Source organism: Rhipicephalus microplus, chromosome X (genome assembly GCF_043290135.1).
Source record: "Rhipicephalus microplus isolate Deutch F79 chromosome X, USDA_Rmic, whole genome shotgun sequence".
NCBI lineage: Eukaryota > Metazoa > Arthropoda > Arachnida > Ixodida > Ixodidae > Rhipicephalus > Rhipicephalus microplus.
The window spans coordinates 473,813,747-473,835,251 of NC_134710.1; the positions used below are offsets into that span (position 1 = coordinate 473,813,747).

At 46.1% G+C, this 21,505-nt stretch overlaps 1 protein-coding gene across 1 annotated transcript; it reads left to right on the forward strand.

Annotated features, from left to right (window-relative positions):
* The first annotated feature begins 2,157 nt into the window (after positions 1–2,157).
* Positions 2,158–13,387, forward strand: LOC142776694 (uncharacterized). The gene is made up of 5 exons (XM_075880853.1): positions 2,158–2,465; positions 7,422–7,484; positions 9,574–9,662; positions 12,810–12,969; positions 13,067–13,387. Exons 1-5 carry the CDS (start codon positions 2,303–2,305, stop codon positions 13,327–13,329), a joined length of 738 nt encoding a protein of 245 aa, XP_075736968.1. The 5' UTR covers positions 2,158–2,302; the 3' UTR covers positions 13,330–13,387.
* Positions 13,388–21,505: the final 8,118 nt, after the last annotated feature.

Genomic DNA, 21,505 nt, shown 5'->3' on the forward strand with positions numbered 1-21,505 from the left:
CTCCTAAAGCAAGCCTGCATATTTCACGTTGCCTAATTTCTAATCTTGCTTGAACTTCTGACCTCATGCACAAGACCGCGTTGCCGAACGTCAGCCCAGGAACCATGAACCCTTTCCATATTCCACTCACAACATTATACCTATTGTAATTCCACAGTGCCCTATTTTTCATCACTGCTGCATTCCTGTTATCTTTAGTCGTCACGCGTATTTCGTGTTCCCTCAGGTACTCGGTCCCATTGCTTATCCATACGCCCAGTTATTTGTATTTATCTGTTATCTCTAGCGTGACTTCCTGTATTCTAAGCTCACTACCTTTGTTATCATTAAAAATCATGACTACTGATTTTTCCTAACTGAATCTAAAATCTAACCTATCTCCCTCATTACCGCAGATGTCCATCAACCTCTGCAAATCTTCCTTGTTGTCGGCCATTAGCACTATATCATCTGCGTAGATTAATGCTGGTAGTGCCTGATCAATGAGTTTTCCTTGTTTGACTAAAGAGAGGTTGAAGCCAGGTCCCCTTGCCTCTAATTTGGCCTCTAATCCTTGTAGGTACATCATGAATAAGAAGGGTGACAGTGGGCACGCCTGCCTAAGTCCACGTTTCACTACTGTGGGCTTGGATACCTGTTTTTCCCACTTTTTAACTACCTTGTTAGTTTTATAGATTTCCTTTAAATGATTAGTGACTCCATCTTTTACACCCAGTGTGTCTAGTATTCCCCACAAGTCCTCTTGAACCACGCTATTGTACGCTCCCTTGAATTTCTGCAGGCCGGTAGGAAGCTTCACAGCGCAGCGCCTGATCCTGTGAAACGGCGCAGCCATGCAGGCAGGGCATTCAATTCCCTCCCTATTTTTTGTATACTACTGTCCTTGTGTACATCGTAGAACACATAACAGTAATGATAGCAAACAGATCATTGATTCGGGTAGGCTTGGTGTTTTTATTTAAAATGGAACAACGAGGAAGCTGCTGAAGCTCGTGCCTGTATACAGCTGCTTTATATGGAGATGAAACTTTAACGAAAACAAAAATGTAATGATAAACAGTAGGCTCATAACAAACAACATTTCTCTGAGGGTGCATGGAATATATCTCCCATGCAAGGCTATGCATTGCAGTCCTTACTGCATTAATTATGTACACGTACTGCAGGGCATGCAAGTGTATGCAGACACACGCTGACGAAATGACATTTTTTGCTACATACAAACGTGCACCGCACCAAATAAGACGCACGTGTTTGTATAGTCAGGGAACACTCGTGAATATTGATGAAATCACACAGCTCGCTTACAGTATAAAACAAACACAATTGCGAACAATAAAATGCGACGCTGTTTAAAGAGGCGGACCCAGGTTGCGAGGAGAATTATCAGTATGGCATACACACCACGTGTCAAGCTTTTGCAACATCTAAAGAGACTGAATATGGAAAGTTGCCTTTGTAAGTTAACATGACAGTACCAAATGGAGAAGCCACACGAGAGAACAATTCATCGTGGGCTAAAGAATGTGTTTTAAATATTATACACAGCTTTGCAAGATAATATCGACGAGTTTTACTCGTCTAGGTGTGGGAGGTGTAGGCCTGATAAAATGCGATGTTGCTTCAGAGCCTTTCTTTCGTAATATTGCAATTTTATTCTACTATTTCAAACGCGGCACCGTATATTTCTACTGGGTGCACGAACACGGAAAGCAGGTGGCGGGGCAAAATCTTTGTAACATTTTATTACCGAAACAGCGATACTAGCAATGCTTGAGCTGCACTTGCTGTTTTCTAAATTGTAACCTCCTCAATCTTATCACTGTGATCAGGAAACAGAGAGGAAAAGTACAGCAGTAGTACGTAGAGAAATATTCAATTTCAAGCCCTTTAGCAATATCATCTAAACAAATTGCCAGTTCACTGTTGAATTCTCGATGGAAACTAACAGCTGATCAGGGACGCAAGCTTGGCTTGGCACTGGCTTGGCCGTTCATACAGAGCCAAAAGCCGCTGCAGGAAACTGCATTGCGGATCGTATTGGGACAAAATATTTTATACATTTTTGTTTTCTTTGTTTCATTTGTCTAATTGCTCTTGTGATGGCGTGGACCGCGCTTCGTGATCTCATGTACCGGCGCACTGTTTTGAAGTTTAGTATGGCGCACGATAATACATGATTGCGTGCTTTAATTTAAAAAGGTTCGCGAGTATGGCAGCAACACTGCAATGTCGGGAAGAGGCACGGGGAAGAGGATAGTAGTAGAACCAGTAGCAGCTGCATGCCCGGGTGGAGCGACTGATGCCCAGATGGAGGAATGTCAACCCGATGCCTCTTGTGTTGGCCGTTCTGGCAGTTCCGCTGACTGTAAAGAAAGAGACGACCCCGTCGCTTGTCCTCTTCTCTTTTCCTTCGGGCATCAGCGACAACATTGACGGACGACGTGTTCGACTTCACCGTGCACGTGAGTATAGGTTGGTTTTTCATTCGAGTGAATTCTTGTTCAGATTTGCAACTTGTCGACTTCATCCTGATCACCTGTCACCGGCAATAAGTCACATACGTGTGATATTTAGGTGAAATAAATGATAATGCACATTTTCTGCTCCATTTGCGTGACTTAGCTACACCAGGACATGAGGTAAAGCCTTTGTCGCCTAGCCACTAGCAGGCAAGATCGATCACTCGCCTCCTTCAGTTCACGAATCAACGCGCCTGCCTTAAAATTAGTAAGCTGCTCGCAAAGAAATCTTACCGAGGCAATTTTGTTTTCTGTGAACAATGCACCGTAGATTTGTCATGAATAACAAAAAAAACTTGAAAAATAAATGTCGCGACCATTTAGAAAACGCCTGTCTAAGAGCTAGACGCGGCATTTTGTTAAAGGCTCAATAAATTCAGTATGTTTTCGTAGTTTCTGCTTGAAATTATTATTGTCTATGAATTTCATGGCCCAATCTTTTGCTTTGGCTGAAAATCTCGGCGGCAAAAACTTTGTTCAGTGTCCCTTTAAGGGCAGGTGTAGATGCCATCATTTCAGTCGCAAATCTTTTTGCTAGTCGGTCGGCTGGTTAACAATAAGGGTACTAACTAGAGTTCCAGATTTCATCAGCAACACATCGTCATGGCTTCATCAGGTGCTGCATTATATACATTCTATCCTCGTTTTTAAATAGGTGTACTGTATGGTCCACTGTTACAGGAAACAAGCGAGCTCATGGACAGTGAGCCATGTGGTGCTAACTGGCAGCGAGGCTTGTGAATGGAACGCATGCGCATAGAATCGAGGTGCGCCCAGTTTTGCCTGCCATTTCTCCGCCTGTACGCATGACAGCATTGGAAAGCGCATCCGTATTTTAGCTGCGCAATTTTAGCCCAGTGCCTCCTGCTTCAGGGATTTCCTGTGAGCACAAAAAATGCATGGTTTTAATCGTTGCTGCAGTGTTTTGCAAGTTGTCACCGTAAAGCACATCATATTTTTCGCATAATGCTCGCTGCAACTAGCAAGTTTCGATGACTCAAAATGCTGTTCAGGTCTGATGTAGCAAACATTTTAAGCTCGTCCTCGTGACCATGAACTATTGGTTTATTAAATAATGGAAGGCAGAGTTGGTATCAGTTGATTTACAGTGTGAAAATGAAAAGTGCGAAGGACCGTGCCTCGCAAGTAAACCCCGAGAGCATGAGCAGAGAAGTAGCAGATGAGGATGCTCATGCGCTGCATTTCCAAATCTCACCAGCACTAATGCTTGACGGACTGCTGGCCACGCACTAGCGTGTTCTTTCTGAAACAGGACTTTGGCCTTGTAAGCAAGTTCTTGAAGGGCATAAGTAAAACGTAGAATGGGCCCCCTAAATGCACCCATCCTTGAACCATTGGGCTTATGAATTAGTGCCCTTTTCAAAATACAACTATTCTGAGCTATAAATTGTGACAGAACAGTGCACGAAGCTTAAAAATGGGAAAAAAGTCTTTAAATGTCCCTTTTATACATAGTGTTCTTGTGATGTCACTTTTGCCGTTGTCGCCCTCTCCCGCCATGCCCGGGTAACTCCCTGGGTACCTACGGCAGTTCACGTGCTGCAGTGCGGTTTGTTGGGGGCTCGTCATCTGTTGCTGTGAACGATGTGGAAGCATTGTGGTTTTTTGTTCTCTTACTTTAACGAGCTCATTGGATTAGGATCACTCGATACAAGACCAGATAATCAAGATGTGCGACACATATACCAGCCATGGCGTACACCGGCTGCCCGCCACAACCTATGAGGGCCTATTATCTTGCTTTCACTACAAATTGCCTGGCCCAAAAACAAGTGAAAGCTCAAAATCTCTCGAGCCGCAATTTTAAGAGTGGATGTGCGAAGCGCAGCTGCTCCCATCGAAAACTAGTCGTGCAGAGCTAGGCAAGTTTACAAGAAATATAATATTATGAATATATTGTCACGGCCAACGCCACCAAAGTAGCAATGACCCCCCCCCAAGTGTTTTAAACAGTGCTGATGTTGAGCTTGAGCCTCTTTGATTGCAATTTGTGGAAATAGTCGAGGAAAATATTATACAAGGCAGATAGCGACTTTGCGTGGTGTGTGCCGCGGTAATGCCAGTCGTCACTTTATTTTTCGCGTATGCTTTGACACACTTTTCACTTTGTATTTTGCTTTTGTTGTACGCTAATGTACAGTGGAGTCACTGAACATGATAGAGACCGTGTATAGAATTAATTGACTAATTAAAAAAAATCCTGACGCCCAACTTGAACCGATCGGCTATACTTCAAAATGAACTAATATTGTTTCCCATTCTTTATAGTTTGTTTCAATGCAATACCAAATCTCCGCGATCGCCATCACGATTTTAACCGCCTTCCTCGCCATCATGATTTTAACTGCGGACAAGTTTGTATGTACAGTATCTTGGTAAGCTATATCTGTTTGCAGGTAAATACTTGGCTATGGCACTTACCCGTAATGAAGTTGCACCTGAAGATGCAAATATTGCAAAGTTTCTTCAGGTAGCTTTTGTTAATCTGCACCAGCCAAATACGCTGGTACTTTTAGGAAAATCGGAATGTGCGTTCTCAATTTCAGGTTATAAATTTCAGCGAAGAAACACCCTAAGCTCTGCTCCCTCTGCGTGGACTACTAAATCAACTTGCCTCACTAGCAGCTCATAATTTCTCAAACTTGCATCGTGAGGCAAAACTAAACGGGTGCAAGCACGAGGAGACAACATGGCAGTTGTAGGCGATAGATTCGGTTGGTGCCCGGGCAAGTTGGTGGCGCATTTCGGAAGTGATGAAAAGGTGCTGCGAGATGCACGTGCACACTTTGTATAGTTGCTGTATTGGACAGCAAACTTTTTTCTTATCTGAGCAGTTTTACCAAAGGAAGCTTCATCATATAGCGTGATAAATGAAGCGAATCCACAGGTTGAACCACATCATAGCCTCGCTGTGCTTTTGTACTTTTTTTAGCTCGCAAAATTTATTTGTACATATAAGTGACAACTTGCCAGTAATAAGGCAGCACTTGTTTCTTTACCATATGATCATCTCCGGTGTGCTGCTGCCTCAATATTTCAAATTCTAAGCATTTACACCATTGTATGCTAACTTTTCCTTCAAAGTGAGACAAGCCACATGTGTATCATAGATCAAGAAGCATGCCAGTTTTACGTACTTGCAAGGTAAACATCAGAAATGCACAGTTGATCAAAAATACTAGTTTAATGGTGCATCTACATAGCAGAGCACCTGTGGCACCTCGGGAACAAGATAATGCCACATATGTTACAAGAGATAATTAAAAAAGACAGGGGACGTTCCGTGAACGAATAGAAACAAAAATAAAATGGCACGTGGCAGCGAGCGAAGGCGGCAAGGGGGGGGGGGGGAGCCCGTGGGACTTCAGCGGATGAACGTAAGATGTGTGTTTAATATGTGGAAGAAAAAAAAAATTCAAAATTTCGACGACTGAAATGAGGGTGACTTAATGAGTGCGCTCATGATGAGAGTAAACACGGTTATTTTTTTTTTTTTTCAAATCTCTTTTGAAAGCCACAAAAAATCTGTATGTGGTGCAGCCTAACAGAAGGTCCGTGAAGGCAAATTATGAATTCGTCGTAGTACAAAGGCCTATTTTTTTTTTTGTTGTTTTCATGCGCACCATCCCCGCCGCGGTGGTCTAGTGGCTAAGGTACTCGGCTGCTGACCCACAGAGCGCGGGTTCGAATCCCGGCTGCGGCGGCTGCATTTCCGATGGAGGCGGGAATGTTGTAGGCCCGTGTGCTCAGATTTAGGTGGACGTTGAAGAAACCAAGGTGGTCTGAATTTCCGGAGCCCTCCACTACGGCGTCTATCATAATCATATAGTGGTTTTGGGACGTTAAACCCCACATATCAATCAATCAATCATGCGCACCATAAATAGTGCTCAAAATTTAGTTGCGTATGTTGTTTTCATCCTCGCTGTATTCCGTGCTATTTATGATGTAAAAAAAAAAAGTAGCACGCTGAAGTGGTGCTGCTTTTGGGCAACAGTTGAAAATGGCGGGGTGCATGAATGCGGAATACTGCCGCTTACACTCAAATCACTCTTGTGGTCACCTCCCACTGTTTGCAGCATGTGTTGTGTATACACAGCTGCATATTTCCTAGCTAGAAAAATTTGATTTTAGGTGTTTCACGCCATTTTCCATGTAACTATTCCACAATTGCACACACTGATCAGCAGGCTTTCAATTGCGCTGAAGGACACAGGTGCCATAAAATTTATAGTCGATTCTTTCAAGAAACCGTATGTAAAGGCTGAAGCTTCATGCGTACATACACACACACATACCATATTGTTTTTTGTACTTTATGAAAGCTGCGAAGGTCTCATGTGCCTCCAAGCGTAACCTGTCTTATTTATTCTCCATCACCGCAAAAGTTTTGTGAGTTTCAAATAAAAGTACTTTGCGCATGGCCACTTTTGGGTAATTTTTTTGTGTAGGTGTTATTTGAGCAGCCTACAGTGTTTACTTTATAAGCCTGTATGTATATGTTGCATTATAAGGATGCAGAATGTGTGTAGCTGTACAATATAGATGAAGTGTAAAAATTAAGTGTGTCTATTGTAGTGTTCTTGCAACCAATCTTACCCCGGTATTCTAGAACGTCCCTCCACTCAACGCTTCACCTTCACTTGAGATGGCTGATGGGAGCGCCGTCTCTAAGCAGAGAAAATTGCTGTATGTCAGCAATAATCTGCTGTGATTCTCGAGTAGCGCAGCGTCGCTTTCAAACGATCAGCGGCACAGTGCTCAACTCTGTCTAGTGAAGGGTGAAAGTCGAGTCGGGGAGCGTTTATGAATATGGGGGTTAGTTTTGTTGTCTTGTTAACCTGCCATTAACACTGGATTGATGCTACTTTGCTCTAGCTGTACAGTGCTCTCCAAGGCTCAAGGAGGCACCGCACGGGGAAGGCTCGGAGCAAACCATGCGTGAGTTTCCTTTCATTGTTACACTATGCACGTATTAAGTGATAGACTTTAATGTATGCTATTTGTATTGTGCAAGTTTTTGGGGACATACAACTTCCAACACTTATATGTTCTGACGAAAATCACGCAAGAATGAGAGAAGCTTGTGCAAAAATTATGCAAGAGTGTAAGAAGCTTTTGCAGAAGTCTGTGAAATGAAGTTTTGAAATTTTGTGGCAATGTGTCATTGTACAGTGGTCAACAGTCTTGCTCAGCATGCTTGACTGCAGGGCTCCCGGCTGCACAGGCGCATCTACGGAGTGCCTGATGCATGATGGGCCAAATGTCAGCCTGCACACTGGTGCCTCTTATCCCCGTTTGTCTGTTACATCAGTGTCTCTTGTAAAGGGGATCAACTGTGCTACCTTTTTTTTTCGAATGTAATGAGTTCTTTTTCCAGATTATTGTTGTTTTAAGGTAGAGCCTCACATTTCTATCAAATACTGAAGATTCTATTTTTCCTTCTAGATGCTATGAAGTCACTCCTTGTGTTACAATAGAGTGAACACTGTTATGAGAAAAGCTACTTTATGGAGTTAACTCACTCCATATTGACTTAACACACAGAATTGGTGAAAACTACACTCCATTCCAGCTGCATTAGGAATAATATTCATTTGCATACTTCTGTTTCTTTTGTTTGTTTGTTGGCGGGAGGTTTGGAGTATAGGGTGGCCAGAGGGCACTGTGCAGTCTTTCTTCATCTTCCCAATTTTTTGAACATCAATTGATAGCCGTATGGGAAGCAGCCAGCATGCTGAAACAGCGGTGCAAGCATGCAAGATGTTCACCATTGCATACAGTCAGTTGCTGTGAGCAACCTACTGCATACAATTAACTGCGAGTGGTGAACTAACGCTGCACTACATCGCAATTTGTTTGTTGAATAATTTTGCAACAGAATCAATGGAGTTTTGGATAAATTTGTGTATCTGCCTGGTTCATCAAAGCTACAGAGTCAAATGCGGTGTATACTCGCCTATTATGTGTACTTTTTTTGTCAATCCGGTCATGTGCGAAGCTAGTAGGAATCGCTGGCCTAAAAGCTCAACTGGGAATATATGTTGCAGGCGCTGTCACAGCTGTCTCAAAGCGGATTGTCATTTGTTTGCTAAGCCTGTTCAAATGCCCCCATTTTCTTGAAGTTCTTTTGAACAGTGCTCACAAAAACCAGTTCCCACGACAGGGTTATACCAGAGAACATAAGTACTCTCCAATAATTGTCGGGAACCCAACGTAAAGTAAGATGCAGACAAGGAAGCGCGATGCCAACACAGTGCTGTGTGTGTCGCCCTTCATGTGTGTGTGTGTCCATTCCTTGCCCAGTCTTCTATTGTGTTGTGTTCCCTCCGATATCTAACCAACACACCCAAGCTTCTATGCTAAGTCTTATTCAACGCGCTCTTCTGCTGGCTCCCATACTGAATATTGCATGTCGAAGAACTCCACGCTGAAGTGCTTAGCGGTAGCACGGTTTCAATTTTCTTCGGTAAGCTTTATAACAGCAATCTGCCTCGTATATAATTATTGTAGCCTATCACAAGGAACGGTAAAAACGCAATGGCCAGATGGCGAAACCGAAAAAAAAAATGAGTGCGAAAACCTGCCTCATCTAGTTGATGTGACAGGTCCTGGCACGCGTTTAACATCTGTGCTGTGTCTCGGGAATACATTCTTGCCGTGGAAGAGGTGGGAAGATAGGAGGCAAACCTTTAGGCATTTTGGACTACACATAAACAGGTTTCAGTTTTCAAGTTCGATATTCTAGGGAAAGCATAAAAGTTCATGGAAGAAGGGACCTTGCACTCAGTCCATTTTGTGTAAGACTGCACTCGCCTGCTCAACAAGAGATGTGCCTGACCAGAGCATCATGAAGTCAACTGTGTCTGTGTGTGTGCTGGCAAGGTGGCTCGGGCTGGTTGGGGAGGGCAAAGTATGCGAGCAAAAAGTTTCTTGTAGTAAAGCAGGCTGGCTAATTATACTGGTGAGCAAATTATGTGAGGATGCAAATTGTGCGAGTAAATATGATATGTACTCTTGTATGTTTCAGCTCTATTGCTACGGATCCTGCGGATCCAACTTGGCATCCGGCAGCAACAAAGAGAGGTTCTGCAGGAGGTGCGACAGCTGAAGCACAAGGTACGGCTCTTGTCCGTGCCTCAGCACGCCCAGCCAGCACAGCGCCCCTCTGACCTTCCCCGGCTGCCTGCTGGTACAATTGGAGAAGTGGAGGCAGCAGAGGCAGCTGTGCAGAGTAAAGCTGTGGCTGCGGCTTTGGTGTATATTTCTTGATTTTTAATATGCCTATGTAACATGCAGAAATTTAGTACTGCTTTAAGATACTGTGTTTCGGGAAACAAACTAGTCAGGTTATCTCATTAGCCACTGTACTACAGTCGAATATGAATAATTCGTACTCAAAAAGGCCAGAAAATTTGTTCAAATTAAAAGAAGTTCAAAATAATGAAAGTTACCGTAATTACTTGAATCTGACACGCTGCTTTTTTCCGGTTAAGAGAGTTCATAAATCGCATGTGCATTAGAATCGAGTACGAAAAAAAAAATGAATATGGTCATTCTATTGCCATCGCCACTTACAAAATGGCCGCCCCCTACGTGCGTCGGCATGGCGCGTCGGTCATTTCTGCCTATATGTTTCCCATGCACGGCACTTCATACGTGTGCTGAGGAGTTCGTCATCTTGTAGTACATTAGCATCGACGGCATGGTAGGGCCGACTCCAAAAACTCGACGAGTGCACCACAATGCTGCTTCTAAAAGAAAAGTCGTCGCGTGTGCCTAAACGGACAGAAATCGGGCCGCATCGCGGTCATTCGGAGTTCCCGAAACGTGCGTGCGGGACTGGCGGAAACAAAAGCAGAATATTGTCAACAGCAAAGATTCACGCAAAGGCTTCAGTGGACCACAGCAGGGTCGGTTTCCACAAATTGAAGAGCTGCTCGGCGAGTATGTGATTAAGCAGTGAGCGGCACAGCGGCCCGTGACAACAGAACTGCTTCAAGTGCAGGCTATGCAGTTAGCCTTAGAAAAAGGGCTAATGCAGAGCCATTTTAAAGCGAGCAGGTGCTGGCTAACGAACTTTATGAAGAGAAAAGGCGAACGGGCATATGCCGGAAGTTGCTGGAGGAGTACGAAGAAAAGCTTCAGAGTCTTCAGAGGTTCCTCCTAAACTTGCGGCACAACAACGGCTACCTGCTTGGGCAAATAGGGAATGCCGATCACACGTCTCTTTACTTCGACATGCCTGGCACCACAACCGTCTAGGAGAAGGGGGCGAAGCAAGTTGTGTACTGACATCGGGCCACGGTAAAACTAGAGTGACAACAATGCTCTGTTGCACGTCAGATAGGCATAAGCTTCCCCCATACTTCATATTTAAACGGAAGACGCTCTCAAAAAGAGTCGTTTTCGCGAGTGGTGTGATCAAGCGGACCAACGAGAAAAAAGGGTGCGCGTTGCAACCGATGTCTTAGTTGTTTTTTGTTTTTTTTTGTCGTGGAAACCGGGCGTGCGTTACAATCGAGGGCGCGGTAGAATAGAGTAAATACGGTAAACGAGCGGAGGGCTCACCATGCAGTGATGCATGTGCATGGAGAAGTTTTATTCACAAATTACAGGACATCCATCATTAATTAAAGTAGTCAATACATGTCTGTACATGTTGGCCTTGCAACGAGTCAACAAGTTTTGCGTGCAGTTTGCAAAGCATTTGTACTTCGGCTTCAGTATTCTCCTGGCAAAAGAAGTTGCGCGCGGCAATGCCCAGTGCTGACACTCTTCGAAGACAACTGTGTTTCCACTGTTACCATCTGCGCTGCAGCCGGAGCGTGGCCAGCCCATGATGAGAATGGAGGAGCATCTCCACCTGGAGAAAAGCAGATCGGCATTCGAGAGAGAAACACTCCGCGGCAGCTTTTTTTTTTCTGTTCATGCGCGGTGTTGAAAGGAGAAGAGTCTCTACATAGCAGGAACGAAAAGCAGGGAAGCGTGACACCGGCGCGTTGCAGATCGGCATAAGAGAGCCAACTCTGTGCGACAGCTTTTTTTCCCCTCTTTCTCTTCATGCGCAGTGTTAAGAGGAGAAGGGTCTCTACGTGGCAGGGACGGAAAAAGCCGAAGCGGGGCACAGAAATGTCGCAGATTGGCATTTGGCAAACATTCCACTGCAGTCTTTTCTGTCCTTTTCTTCATTTTCTTCTTCAAGCACAGGGATGAGGTGTCTGAAGTGCCACCGCAGGATTGGGCGGGGTGCTGAGAGCATTTTCGGAGCGCGGTGTAGCTTTGATAAGACCACAGCGTCAGTTCGAATTAAGTGTGTTGGAATTAATGAGATTCGACTGTATTTACTATAGTCTGTGAAGTCCGAGTGAACTGTCCTAAGCTAGCAGACGATGTAGGCGGCATCGTGTGTTTGATGGGCAGTGACTCGCAATAGCCTGCTTAAAACAGACATTCAGTAATTTTGTTCATTTATCACCCTATTTCGTGTCCGCTGCGGCTCTCCCTACTTTGAGCTACAGTTCACCCTGCCTTGTGTTAGCCGATTTCTTACTTTTTTAAAAATTTAACATGCACCCAATTTCGCAGTGTGAAGAAAAATGCACCTTTGTTTATTGTGATGAGATTTCTATAGCGACATGCCTCTTTGTTGGCTATCACAGAAAAATATAAACAGCAAATGGTGCGACCATCTAGTGCGACCTTTATTTTTCTATCAGTCTCATCTATGACCAAGATTTGGTCGCTCTAAAGTTGCCTCTTAGTACGCCTTGATCATGTTCATTTATCTTGTTGTGCTCTGCTTACAATGCATTGATTAAAAACATGTCCAAGCTTCTTTTTGAATTCCACATATTTTATCATTTTTCACCTGTAGAAGCTACTCCTGGTCAACATTCAGGCAAAGACATTGTAACCTCGAAGAAACGTGTATTGGAATTTGAGCACTGTACAAAGTAACTATACTATTTCATAGCTAGAATCAATATTTATTAAGGGTTATAACAGTGTTGTATTTGATTTCATAACAGCGAAACTGCATTCAGAGAAGGACTCTGAAAGGTTCTCACACTGAGTGTGAGAGGGCTGATGTGGAAACCATTTTAGGTCAAGTGAGTTGAAGTTAGCGTAAAAAAACAATGAAATGTTGTGATGCCCAAATATTTAAGTTGTTTTTAGTGTCCTCTTCTTGCAGATTTTTATCATGAAAACATTTCGATGTGCTGTTGCGTTTACCCCATCTATGCTTCTTGCATTTTTTTACAGCGCAAGCACCTCCTGCAGATTGGGGGACGTGGCCTCCGAGAAATTGGTGTGAATGCCATGAAGGCTGTATTGGCACATGACGTGCAAGTGCTGTACAGCCTTCATGGCAGAAAAGGGAAAAGGGCCTTTGTGAACCTGAGGCTCTGTAGATTAGTGACAGGTTAGACTTGTTCATTGTTTTATGTGTGTGTACCCTTGTGTATTCTCTGTACTGCAGTGCTTCATGTGTACTATGGTATTTCTGTTCTTGTATGCAGATGTCATCTGCCAAAAAGCAGGGTGCGACCAGGCGGAGGCCCTCAACTTTATTAAGAGGTGGCTGCCAGGGTCTGGTGATCGCTGTGGGGGCAGGAAGCGGCGCTTCAGAGAAGCATTTGTTGTGGAGCAGCCCGATGATCCCCACTCTCAGAGTGCAGATTATCGGCTGCTCGCGGCGGCTGGCTTCCTGCCCAGCCACAGCAGCCAGGGCCTTGACAGCACCACTGTCACTGTGCCCCCAACGCAACCTGACCTGCAGTAGAGCGGGCCTTTTTTAGTTGTGTATATATATTTTTCAATGTATACATTTTTTGTTGTACCAAATAAATAGAAAAAAACAAAGAATAAATAGTCTGCAGACTGTCGGTGGTGCACTGTTCGGCTAGCTGATGCTGATTCGGAAGCACCATCACCATGTTTTAGTTACAAAAAAATGCTCTAAACTATGAATATTCTCGATTACCATGTGGGGAACATATGTGGGGATTGCAAGTGGGGGACATACGCTTTCAACATTTACTTCCTAACGACTTTTTTCGATCTGCTGTACCAAATACCAGTACCAAATAAAGCACTCGCTATTGCAAAAGATAAATTGGTAAAAAAAATAAACTACACTTCTAGTGTTAGCAAAGGGAATGAGGTATAAAAGATGAAATAGATCGAGTAACTGCTTTCAGTTCTCAGCATTCAATTTTCTGTTGCCCCAAGTATACAGGGCTGCAAAGCTACAAGAGCGGGTCATCGAGGCATATTGTTTAAATCTTCCGGTAAGAAAAATTCCCTACTAATAATGGTTACATAATGGCAAGCCAATCAGTGGCCAATATTCGTCGTGCAGGAAACATTGGTGTAATTACGGCATTTGATTGGCTGCAATGTGGCCCTGGATTGGTCCAATGTCGGTCGTACATCCGTAGCCAATATTCGTCGTGCAGCAAACATCGGCGTAAAAATGGCATGTGATTGGCTGAAATATGGCCCAATGTTGGCCGAACATTGGCAGCTTTGTCGGCAATACGATGGGCCTTCGTCGGCCCAATGTCGGTTGCATACTGGCTAAAACGTCGGCAAAACGTTGGCCCATCATTGGCTTGAACGTCGGCCCGACATTGGAAGAAGTTGCACTTCCGACGTCGGCCCGACGTCGGTGCCGATGTTAGCCGATGTTGGTCCAAGATTGGTCCAACGGCGGCGTGCTGCCTGGGAATGTTGTGTTTGTGGTTGTTAAACCACAATTCTGCGACGCCAGTGTGATAAAATATGATGTAGCCCAGCTTGTAAGCCTCATCCCACCTGTTATTGGCGCACACCAGCTCGTAGTACTCGAGCCAGTCTTCCACGTCGGTCCCACTCGCGCCGCTGAAGACCTTCGGGTCCCGTAGTCTAGGATGGCCAGGGCAGTTGAACTGGGGCGACGACGCCGGTGGGTTGGCGTTGTCAGTCATGACGGGCGGTAGCGTGCGGCTTCGCAGCTCGAGGGTGTAGCGATGGGGATAAACACCCCCCTCCACTAAATGTGAAGATGTTTATTAATCGTTAACGACAACAGTGAGACAGCGTAATGAACCATCCAGCAGAGACCGGCACAGCAGCGAACCGAAGCAAGAGCCGAGAGAGCCGGGCGTTCGCGATGCTGCTCGCTGCAGGCACATCTTCTTCTTCACTATATATATATATATATATATATATATATATATATATATATATATATATATATATATATATATTGCTGCGACAGGTTCGCCACATTCAAGTAGCCCGCCACAATCATCGTGGCACCAGCACCAGCAAGACCCGGCTCGGCTGGCATGCGCCACGCGTTCGTACGTTCCAACAACGAGGAAGAGGAAGATAGTCGGATCTGTGCCACTCGGCTACTCGAACTTGACGACCATAGTTTTTAGAATCGTGGGCACAAGTTCGCCCTAATAAAGACGCTTGTTTTTTTAACCTGTCGGCGTCAGCATCACTACATTTCTGGTGGAAGTGCTGGGTTATGAACCGAAGCCCCGCGAGCTCAAGACAGCGTAGCCCCGACGACAAGCGTATCAACCCCGTGGAAGTGACTCCTGTACACCAGAGGGCAAGTCGCCGTCTTCGAGGTGACTCACCTGAGTTCGGTCCTCTTCACTTCACACCAAGGGGAATTCAAACGATGGATGCCACCACTATGACTAGCCAGGTAACACCGGCACAAGTGTTCATTAGCCAACCGCATCAGCCACCAGTTTTCCACGGCGACTCGTACGAGGATGTTGAAGATTGGTTGGACCTGTTCGAGAGAGTAGCGAGCTTGAATGGATGGGACGAAAGAGAGAAGCTCCGTCGCGTATACTTCGCCCTGGAAGACTTCGCGAAGACATGGTTTGAGAACCATGAAACCTCGTTGTCTACCTGGGAGGTATTTCGACGACAAGCAGTGGCTACGTTCGCGAACATAGACCGGAAAGAAAAAGTGGAGGCAGCTCTTCAATCGAGGAACCAGCTAACGAACGAGAGTGCTGCTATGTACATTGAGGACATGGTCCGCCTGTTCAAGCGTGCGGATTACAACATGACTGAGGATAAGAAAGTGCGCCATCTAATGCGCGGAGTGAAGCAAGAGCTGTTCGCCGTTCTCGTCCGCAACCCTCCGAGCACGGTTGCTGAGTTTTACTCGGAAGCGACGGCCATCGAAAAAACACTGGAACAGCGGGCTCGGCAGTACAACCGGAATCTTAACTGCGCATCTGCACAGGTATTCCCCGGAGGCGTGCGAAACGACGTTGAAGTCCTGCGAGAGCTAATTAGATCAGTTATCAGAGAAGAACTGAGCAGACTGCATAAGCCCCAGAATTCAACTGCACTATCTGTTACGGACGTTGTTCGGGACGAACTGAGGCAGGTGATACGAGAGCCAGAGCGTGAGCTGCAGCCGGTTCGACCTATCCGAACATACTCTGAGGTTGTCAGACAACTCACGGTACACGGCAATGCAGCAGTTGCGATGGCGACGACTCCTCTCCCACCTGCGGCACGCAGCGCACCTCGTCCACGGGAACCGACAGCTACCTATCTGCCCCCAGGAGCACGTAGCACACATCACTATGTGGAGCGTAGGCCCAGGAAAAGTGACGTCTGGCGTGATCACGAGCGCAGGCCTCTGTGTTTTCATTGTGGGGAAGCGGGTCATCTGTACAGATTCTGTCCTTACCGACAGGCTGGATTAAGAGGCTTGCCGTCATATGCACCGTGCCCCCGAAACGGCGAACGACCAGCGGCGATTGAGGAGTACTTGTCGACGCGCCAGAACTCGCCAACTCTACGCCAACACCGGTCACGGTCACCATCGCCTATGCGCTACCGGTCATCCAGCCCACGTACACCTTCAAGGCAGCCTGGTCATCGCTCTCCAAGTCCACACCCGGAAAACTGAAGCAAGCGACCTGTGGAGGAGAGGCCGCTGATAACGTCAGTTACGAAGATCCTGCAGTTTGGTTTGAGAGTGATGACGGTGTATTTCCGGTAGATGGGTGCAGCAACGAAAACGTTACTTCAGATTTGCGGTTGAGAATGGAAGGATGGGAGCTGAATGCCTTAGTCGACACCGGTGCTGATTATTCAGTGATAAGTCACAAGATGGTGAAAAAGCTAAACAAAGTTGTGACACAGTGGAGTGGATCGCAGATACGCACGGCAGGCGGTCACATTATTACGCCCCTTGGCAGATGCACTGCAAGACTTGAAATACGGGGCTTTATTTACGTGGCCGATTTCATTGTGCTGCCAGAATGTTCAAGAGAACTCATTATAGGAATGAATTTTTTGTGAGCTAATGGCGCCGTAATTAACCTGCGTAGGTCCAGCGTGTCGTTTTCGACTGAAAGAGCTATACCTGTGGAGGAATCTGAGGAACGGCGCCTAACTGCTCTACGCGTTGTTCATGATGACGTAACTGTGCCGCCACGCTGCAGTATAATGGTGCTCGTAGAAAATGATGCATTGTACAACCGCGAAGGCATAGCGGATACAAATGTAGGACTGTTTTTGAACAAAGGTGTCTGGGTAGCTAGGGGTCTTGTTCACTTGACGAATGGCCGTGCAGATGTCCTACTCACAAATTTCTCCAATGAGCTTCAACACATCGCTCAAGGCACGGCTATCGCCTATTTACACGACTTCTGTATGGCGACTGAACTATGCAGCTTAACGACATCAACCACTCGACCAGTGGCCTGCAACATCGACACATCCGTGACCGTCAATCAGAGCCTTCCGGACAGTCAGAAGAAACAGATTTACGCCTTGGTAAAAGAATTCTCTGATTGCTTTTCAAGTACCTCGAAGGTCCAGCGCACGTCAATCACGAAACACAGAATTATAACGCAAGACTACACGAGGCCTATATGCCAGCATCCATGTCGGGTGTTACAAAAAGAACGGCAAATTATCAAGAAGCAAGTGGATGACATCATGAGATGCTTTCTCATGATGTCATCCAGCCTTCGAATAGTCCATGGGCGTCTCCCGTAGTGCTCGTTAAGAAGAAAGACAACACACTTAGATTCTGCGTCGACTACAGAAAACTGAACAGTGTAACTAAACGAGATGTCTACCCCTTGCCACGTATCGACGATACACTAGATCGGTTGCAATCCGCAAAGTTTTTCTCCTCCTTAGATCTGAAAAGCGGATATCGGCAAATAGAGGTCGACGAGCGGGACTGTGAAAAAACGGCATTCGTAACACCAGATGGCCTCTACGAATTCAAAGCGCTTCCGGCCTCTGTTCCGCACCAGCGACGTTCCAGCGAATGATGGACACTGTCCTCGCCGGATTGAAATGGCAGTCATGCCTAGTGTATTTGGATGACGTAGTCGTATTCTCTGCAACGTTCGACAAACATCTAGAGCGACTACGCACAGCATTGGAAGCCATCCGGTCAGCGAAATTGACAATCAAACCCGAAAAATGCCACTTCCGCTTCGAAGAGCTGCGATTCCTTGGACATCTCATTAGCTCCCATGGTGTTCGTCCCGATCCCGAAAAGACAGCCGCTGTTCAGAGGTTCTCTACACCCAGAGACAAAACGTCAGTGCGTCGATTTTTGGGTTTATGTGCCTATTATAGGCGATTTGTAGAAAACTTCTCAAAGATTGCGGAACCTCTTACAAAACTGACAAAAGACGACGTGCCCTTTACGTGGGAAAGCGAACAACAGAAAGCTTTTGACGAATTAAGGAAACGACTACAGGGTTCACCAATACTTGCCCATTTTGATGAGACAGCCGACACTGAAGTCCATACCGATGCCAGCAATGTCGGCCTCGGCGCCATCCTTGTTCAGTGGCAAAATGGTCAAGAGAAAGTGTTAGCCTATGCCAGCTGCAAACTATCAAAAGCTGAGGCAAACTACTCTGCAACTGAAAAAGAGTGCCTCGCAGTCATCTAGGCCATAAACAAGTTTCGACCCTACCTTTATGGTAGACCGTTCAGAGCTGTCAGTGACCACCATGCTCTATGCTGGCTGGCAAATCTCAAGGACCCGTCAGGTCGACTAGCAAGATGGAGCCTTAGGCTGCAGGAGTATGATATTACGGTCGTGTACAAATCTGGAAGGAAACACAGCGATGCCGACTGCCTGTCACGCTCTCCCGTCGATCCAAGTGTACCTGAAGAGGAAGACTTCCCGTTTCTAGGCGTTGTCGACACATTCAAAATCGCTCAACTACAACGAGATGACCCGGATTCGCTAGCACTTATACAAAATCTGCAGGGTCTCGACGTTCAAGTCCCTCGCATATTCTCCAGAGGGCTTTCCGCGTTCTGCCTTCGAGGAAGTGTCCTTTACAGGAGGAACTTCGAACCTAATGGTGAAACGTTTTTACTAGTCGTGCCCACAGCCATGCGAGAGGAAATTCTGCACGCATGCCACGACGAGCCAACATCTGGACACTTGGGTGTGAGCCTAACATTCGCCAGGATTCACCTGAAATACTATTGGCCTAAGTTGCTCGCATCAGTGCAGCGCTACGTGAAAACTTGTCGTCAATGTCAACGGCGCAAAACTCCACCCGTAAAACCAGCCGGCCTTCTCCAGCCAATAGACCCTCCAGATGCCCCATTCCAACAAGTCGGCATGGACTTCCTAGGACCTTTGCCGACATCATGTGCAGGCAAGAAATGGATAGTCGTAGCCACAGACTATCTCACCCGTTATGCTGAAACTGACTCTCTATACAGTGCGACAGCTGCCGAAGTCGCCAAGTTCTTCGTGAAAAACATAGTGCTCAGACATGGTGCGCCCATCGTCGTTATTACGGATCGGGGCACCGCATTTACAGCAGACCTAATGCAATGCCTGATGCGCATGACAAATACCGATCACAGAAGAACAACGGCGTATCACCCTCAGTCAAATGGCTTAACCGAACGCCTCAACAGAACTCTGACCGACATGCTATCAATGTATGTTGATGTTGAACATAAACAGTGGGATGAAATATTACCCTACGTAACATTCGCATATAATACAGCCGTTGAAGAAACAACCCGCGTTGCCCCTTTCGAACTAGTATTCGGCCGAAGAGTGACCACCCCGCTGGATGCCATGTTGCCACTACAGGACGAAAGCAGCTATCCACCTGACTTAGATGACTTCTTGCAAAGAGCCGAAGAAGCACGGCAAATGGCAAGATACCGAATACACCACCAACAGCACGTCGATTCTAGTCGCTACAACAAGCGACGCAGTGACACACTTTATCATCCCGGTGACAAAGTGTGGATATAGATACCAGTGCGTCGCCGCGGACTCTCTGAAAAGCTTCTTTGCCGATACTTCGGCCCTCATGAAGTACTCAACCGTATCAGCAACGTAACTTATGAAGTTAGATCTGCTCGACACGTGAGTTCAAGACGCCGAAATACCACGGAAGTGGTCCACGTAGTCTGCATGAAGCCCTATCATGACAGATCGTCGAAAAACGAGTGAGAGTGCGCGTGTATCTTTTCACTGTCTTAAGCATCGGGACGATGCGTCTGAGGAGGGGGCCAATGCTGCGACAGGTTCGCCACATTCAAGTAGCCCGCCACAATCATCGTGGCACCAGCACCAGCAAGACCCGGCTCGGCTGGCATGCGCCACGCGTTCGTACGTTCCAACAACGAGGAAGAGGAAGATAGTCGGATCTGTGCCACTCGGCTACTCGAACTTGACGACCATAGTTTTTAGAATCGTGGGCACAAGTTCGCCCTAATAAAGACGCTTGTTTTTTTAACCTGTCGGCGTCAGCATCGCTACAATATATATATATATATATATATATATATATATATATATATATATATATATATATATATATATATTTATATATATTATGAAGTCTTGGTTTGGAAGACCTTTATTAGGCCCGAAGAACCGGCAGCCGACAGCTGAGATGAACGGACCAAGATGCAGATGCTACGTGACAACGATGAGGATGCATGAGCAACACATGATAATGATGATAATGTACAGATGAAGAGGATTGGTATACTAAATGCCCACACTAATTCCCCCTACGTGAAAGCGGCCAGCCTGGCCGCGGCAAGTCAAGGGGACAAAGAACGTCGCATGAAGGGCTTCATACGGGAGACATGGACGACCTCAGTAGTTCGATAACGGCGATCAGCTGGGGCTACAAGTGGCGTCACGCGATAATTCACTGGTGAAGTTTCTTAAAGAACTGTGTACGTCCCGATAAACCGTGGCTGGAATTGGACGCACAAACCAGGTGTGCGAATAGGCGTCAAAAGAAGCACTTCGTCTCCAGGTTGAAAGGATACAGCACAATGGGATTCATCATAAACCAGCTTTCTATCTTGCTGTTGGGCTTCAGTGTTTATACGAGCACGTTGGCGGCTCTCTGCGAACCGTAAAACGTATTCCTCTGAAGAGGATGGAGATGAATCCACATGGCAGGTAAAGAAAGAGACGTCCAGAAGAGAAGTAGGGGAGCTTCCATAAACTAGGTAAAAGGGTGAGTAGCCGGTTGTCCGCTGAATAGCCGTATTGTAGGTGAAAGTGACGAATGGTAGGACTACATCCCAGTTCTTGTGGTCTGGTTGAATGTAGGCGGCGATTATGTCAGAAAGAGTGCGGTGGAATCGCTCAGTGAGGCCGTTAGTTTGGGGATGATAACTAGAGGCAGTCTTGTGAGTTGTGCCAGAAGCGCGAAGAAGTTCGTTAACTAGTTGTGAGAGGAAGGCCCTTCCACGGTCACTGAGCAATACACGTGGAGCACCATGACGCAGTATAATGGCTTGGAGGATGAAATCGGCAATTTCAGTAGCTGAACCGGTAGTGACGGATGCCGTCTCGGCGTAGCGCGTCAAGTGGTCAACGGCTGTTACTATCCATTGGTTTCCAGCAGCACTGACTGGAAGGACTCATAAAGATCGATGCCTACAACTTC

Excerpts from the sequence above, each read along its gene's own strand:
- LOC142776694 (XM_075880853.1), top strand. The coding sequence starts at position 2,303 with ATGCCCAGATGGAGGAATGTCAACCCGATGCCTCTTGTGTTGGCCGTT. Across the intron at positions 2,466-7,421 it reads TGTTCGACTTCACCGTGCAC|CTGTACAGTGCTCTCCAAGG; the intron begins GTGAGTATAGGT and ends ACTTTGCTCTAG. Across the intron at positions 9,663-12,809 it reads TGCGACAGCTGAAGCACAAG|CGCAAGCACCTCCTGCAGAT; the intron begins GTACGGCTCTTG and ends ATTTTTTTACAG.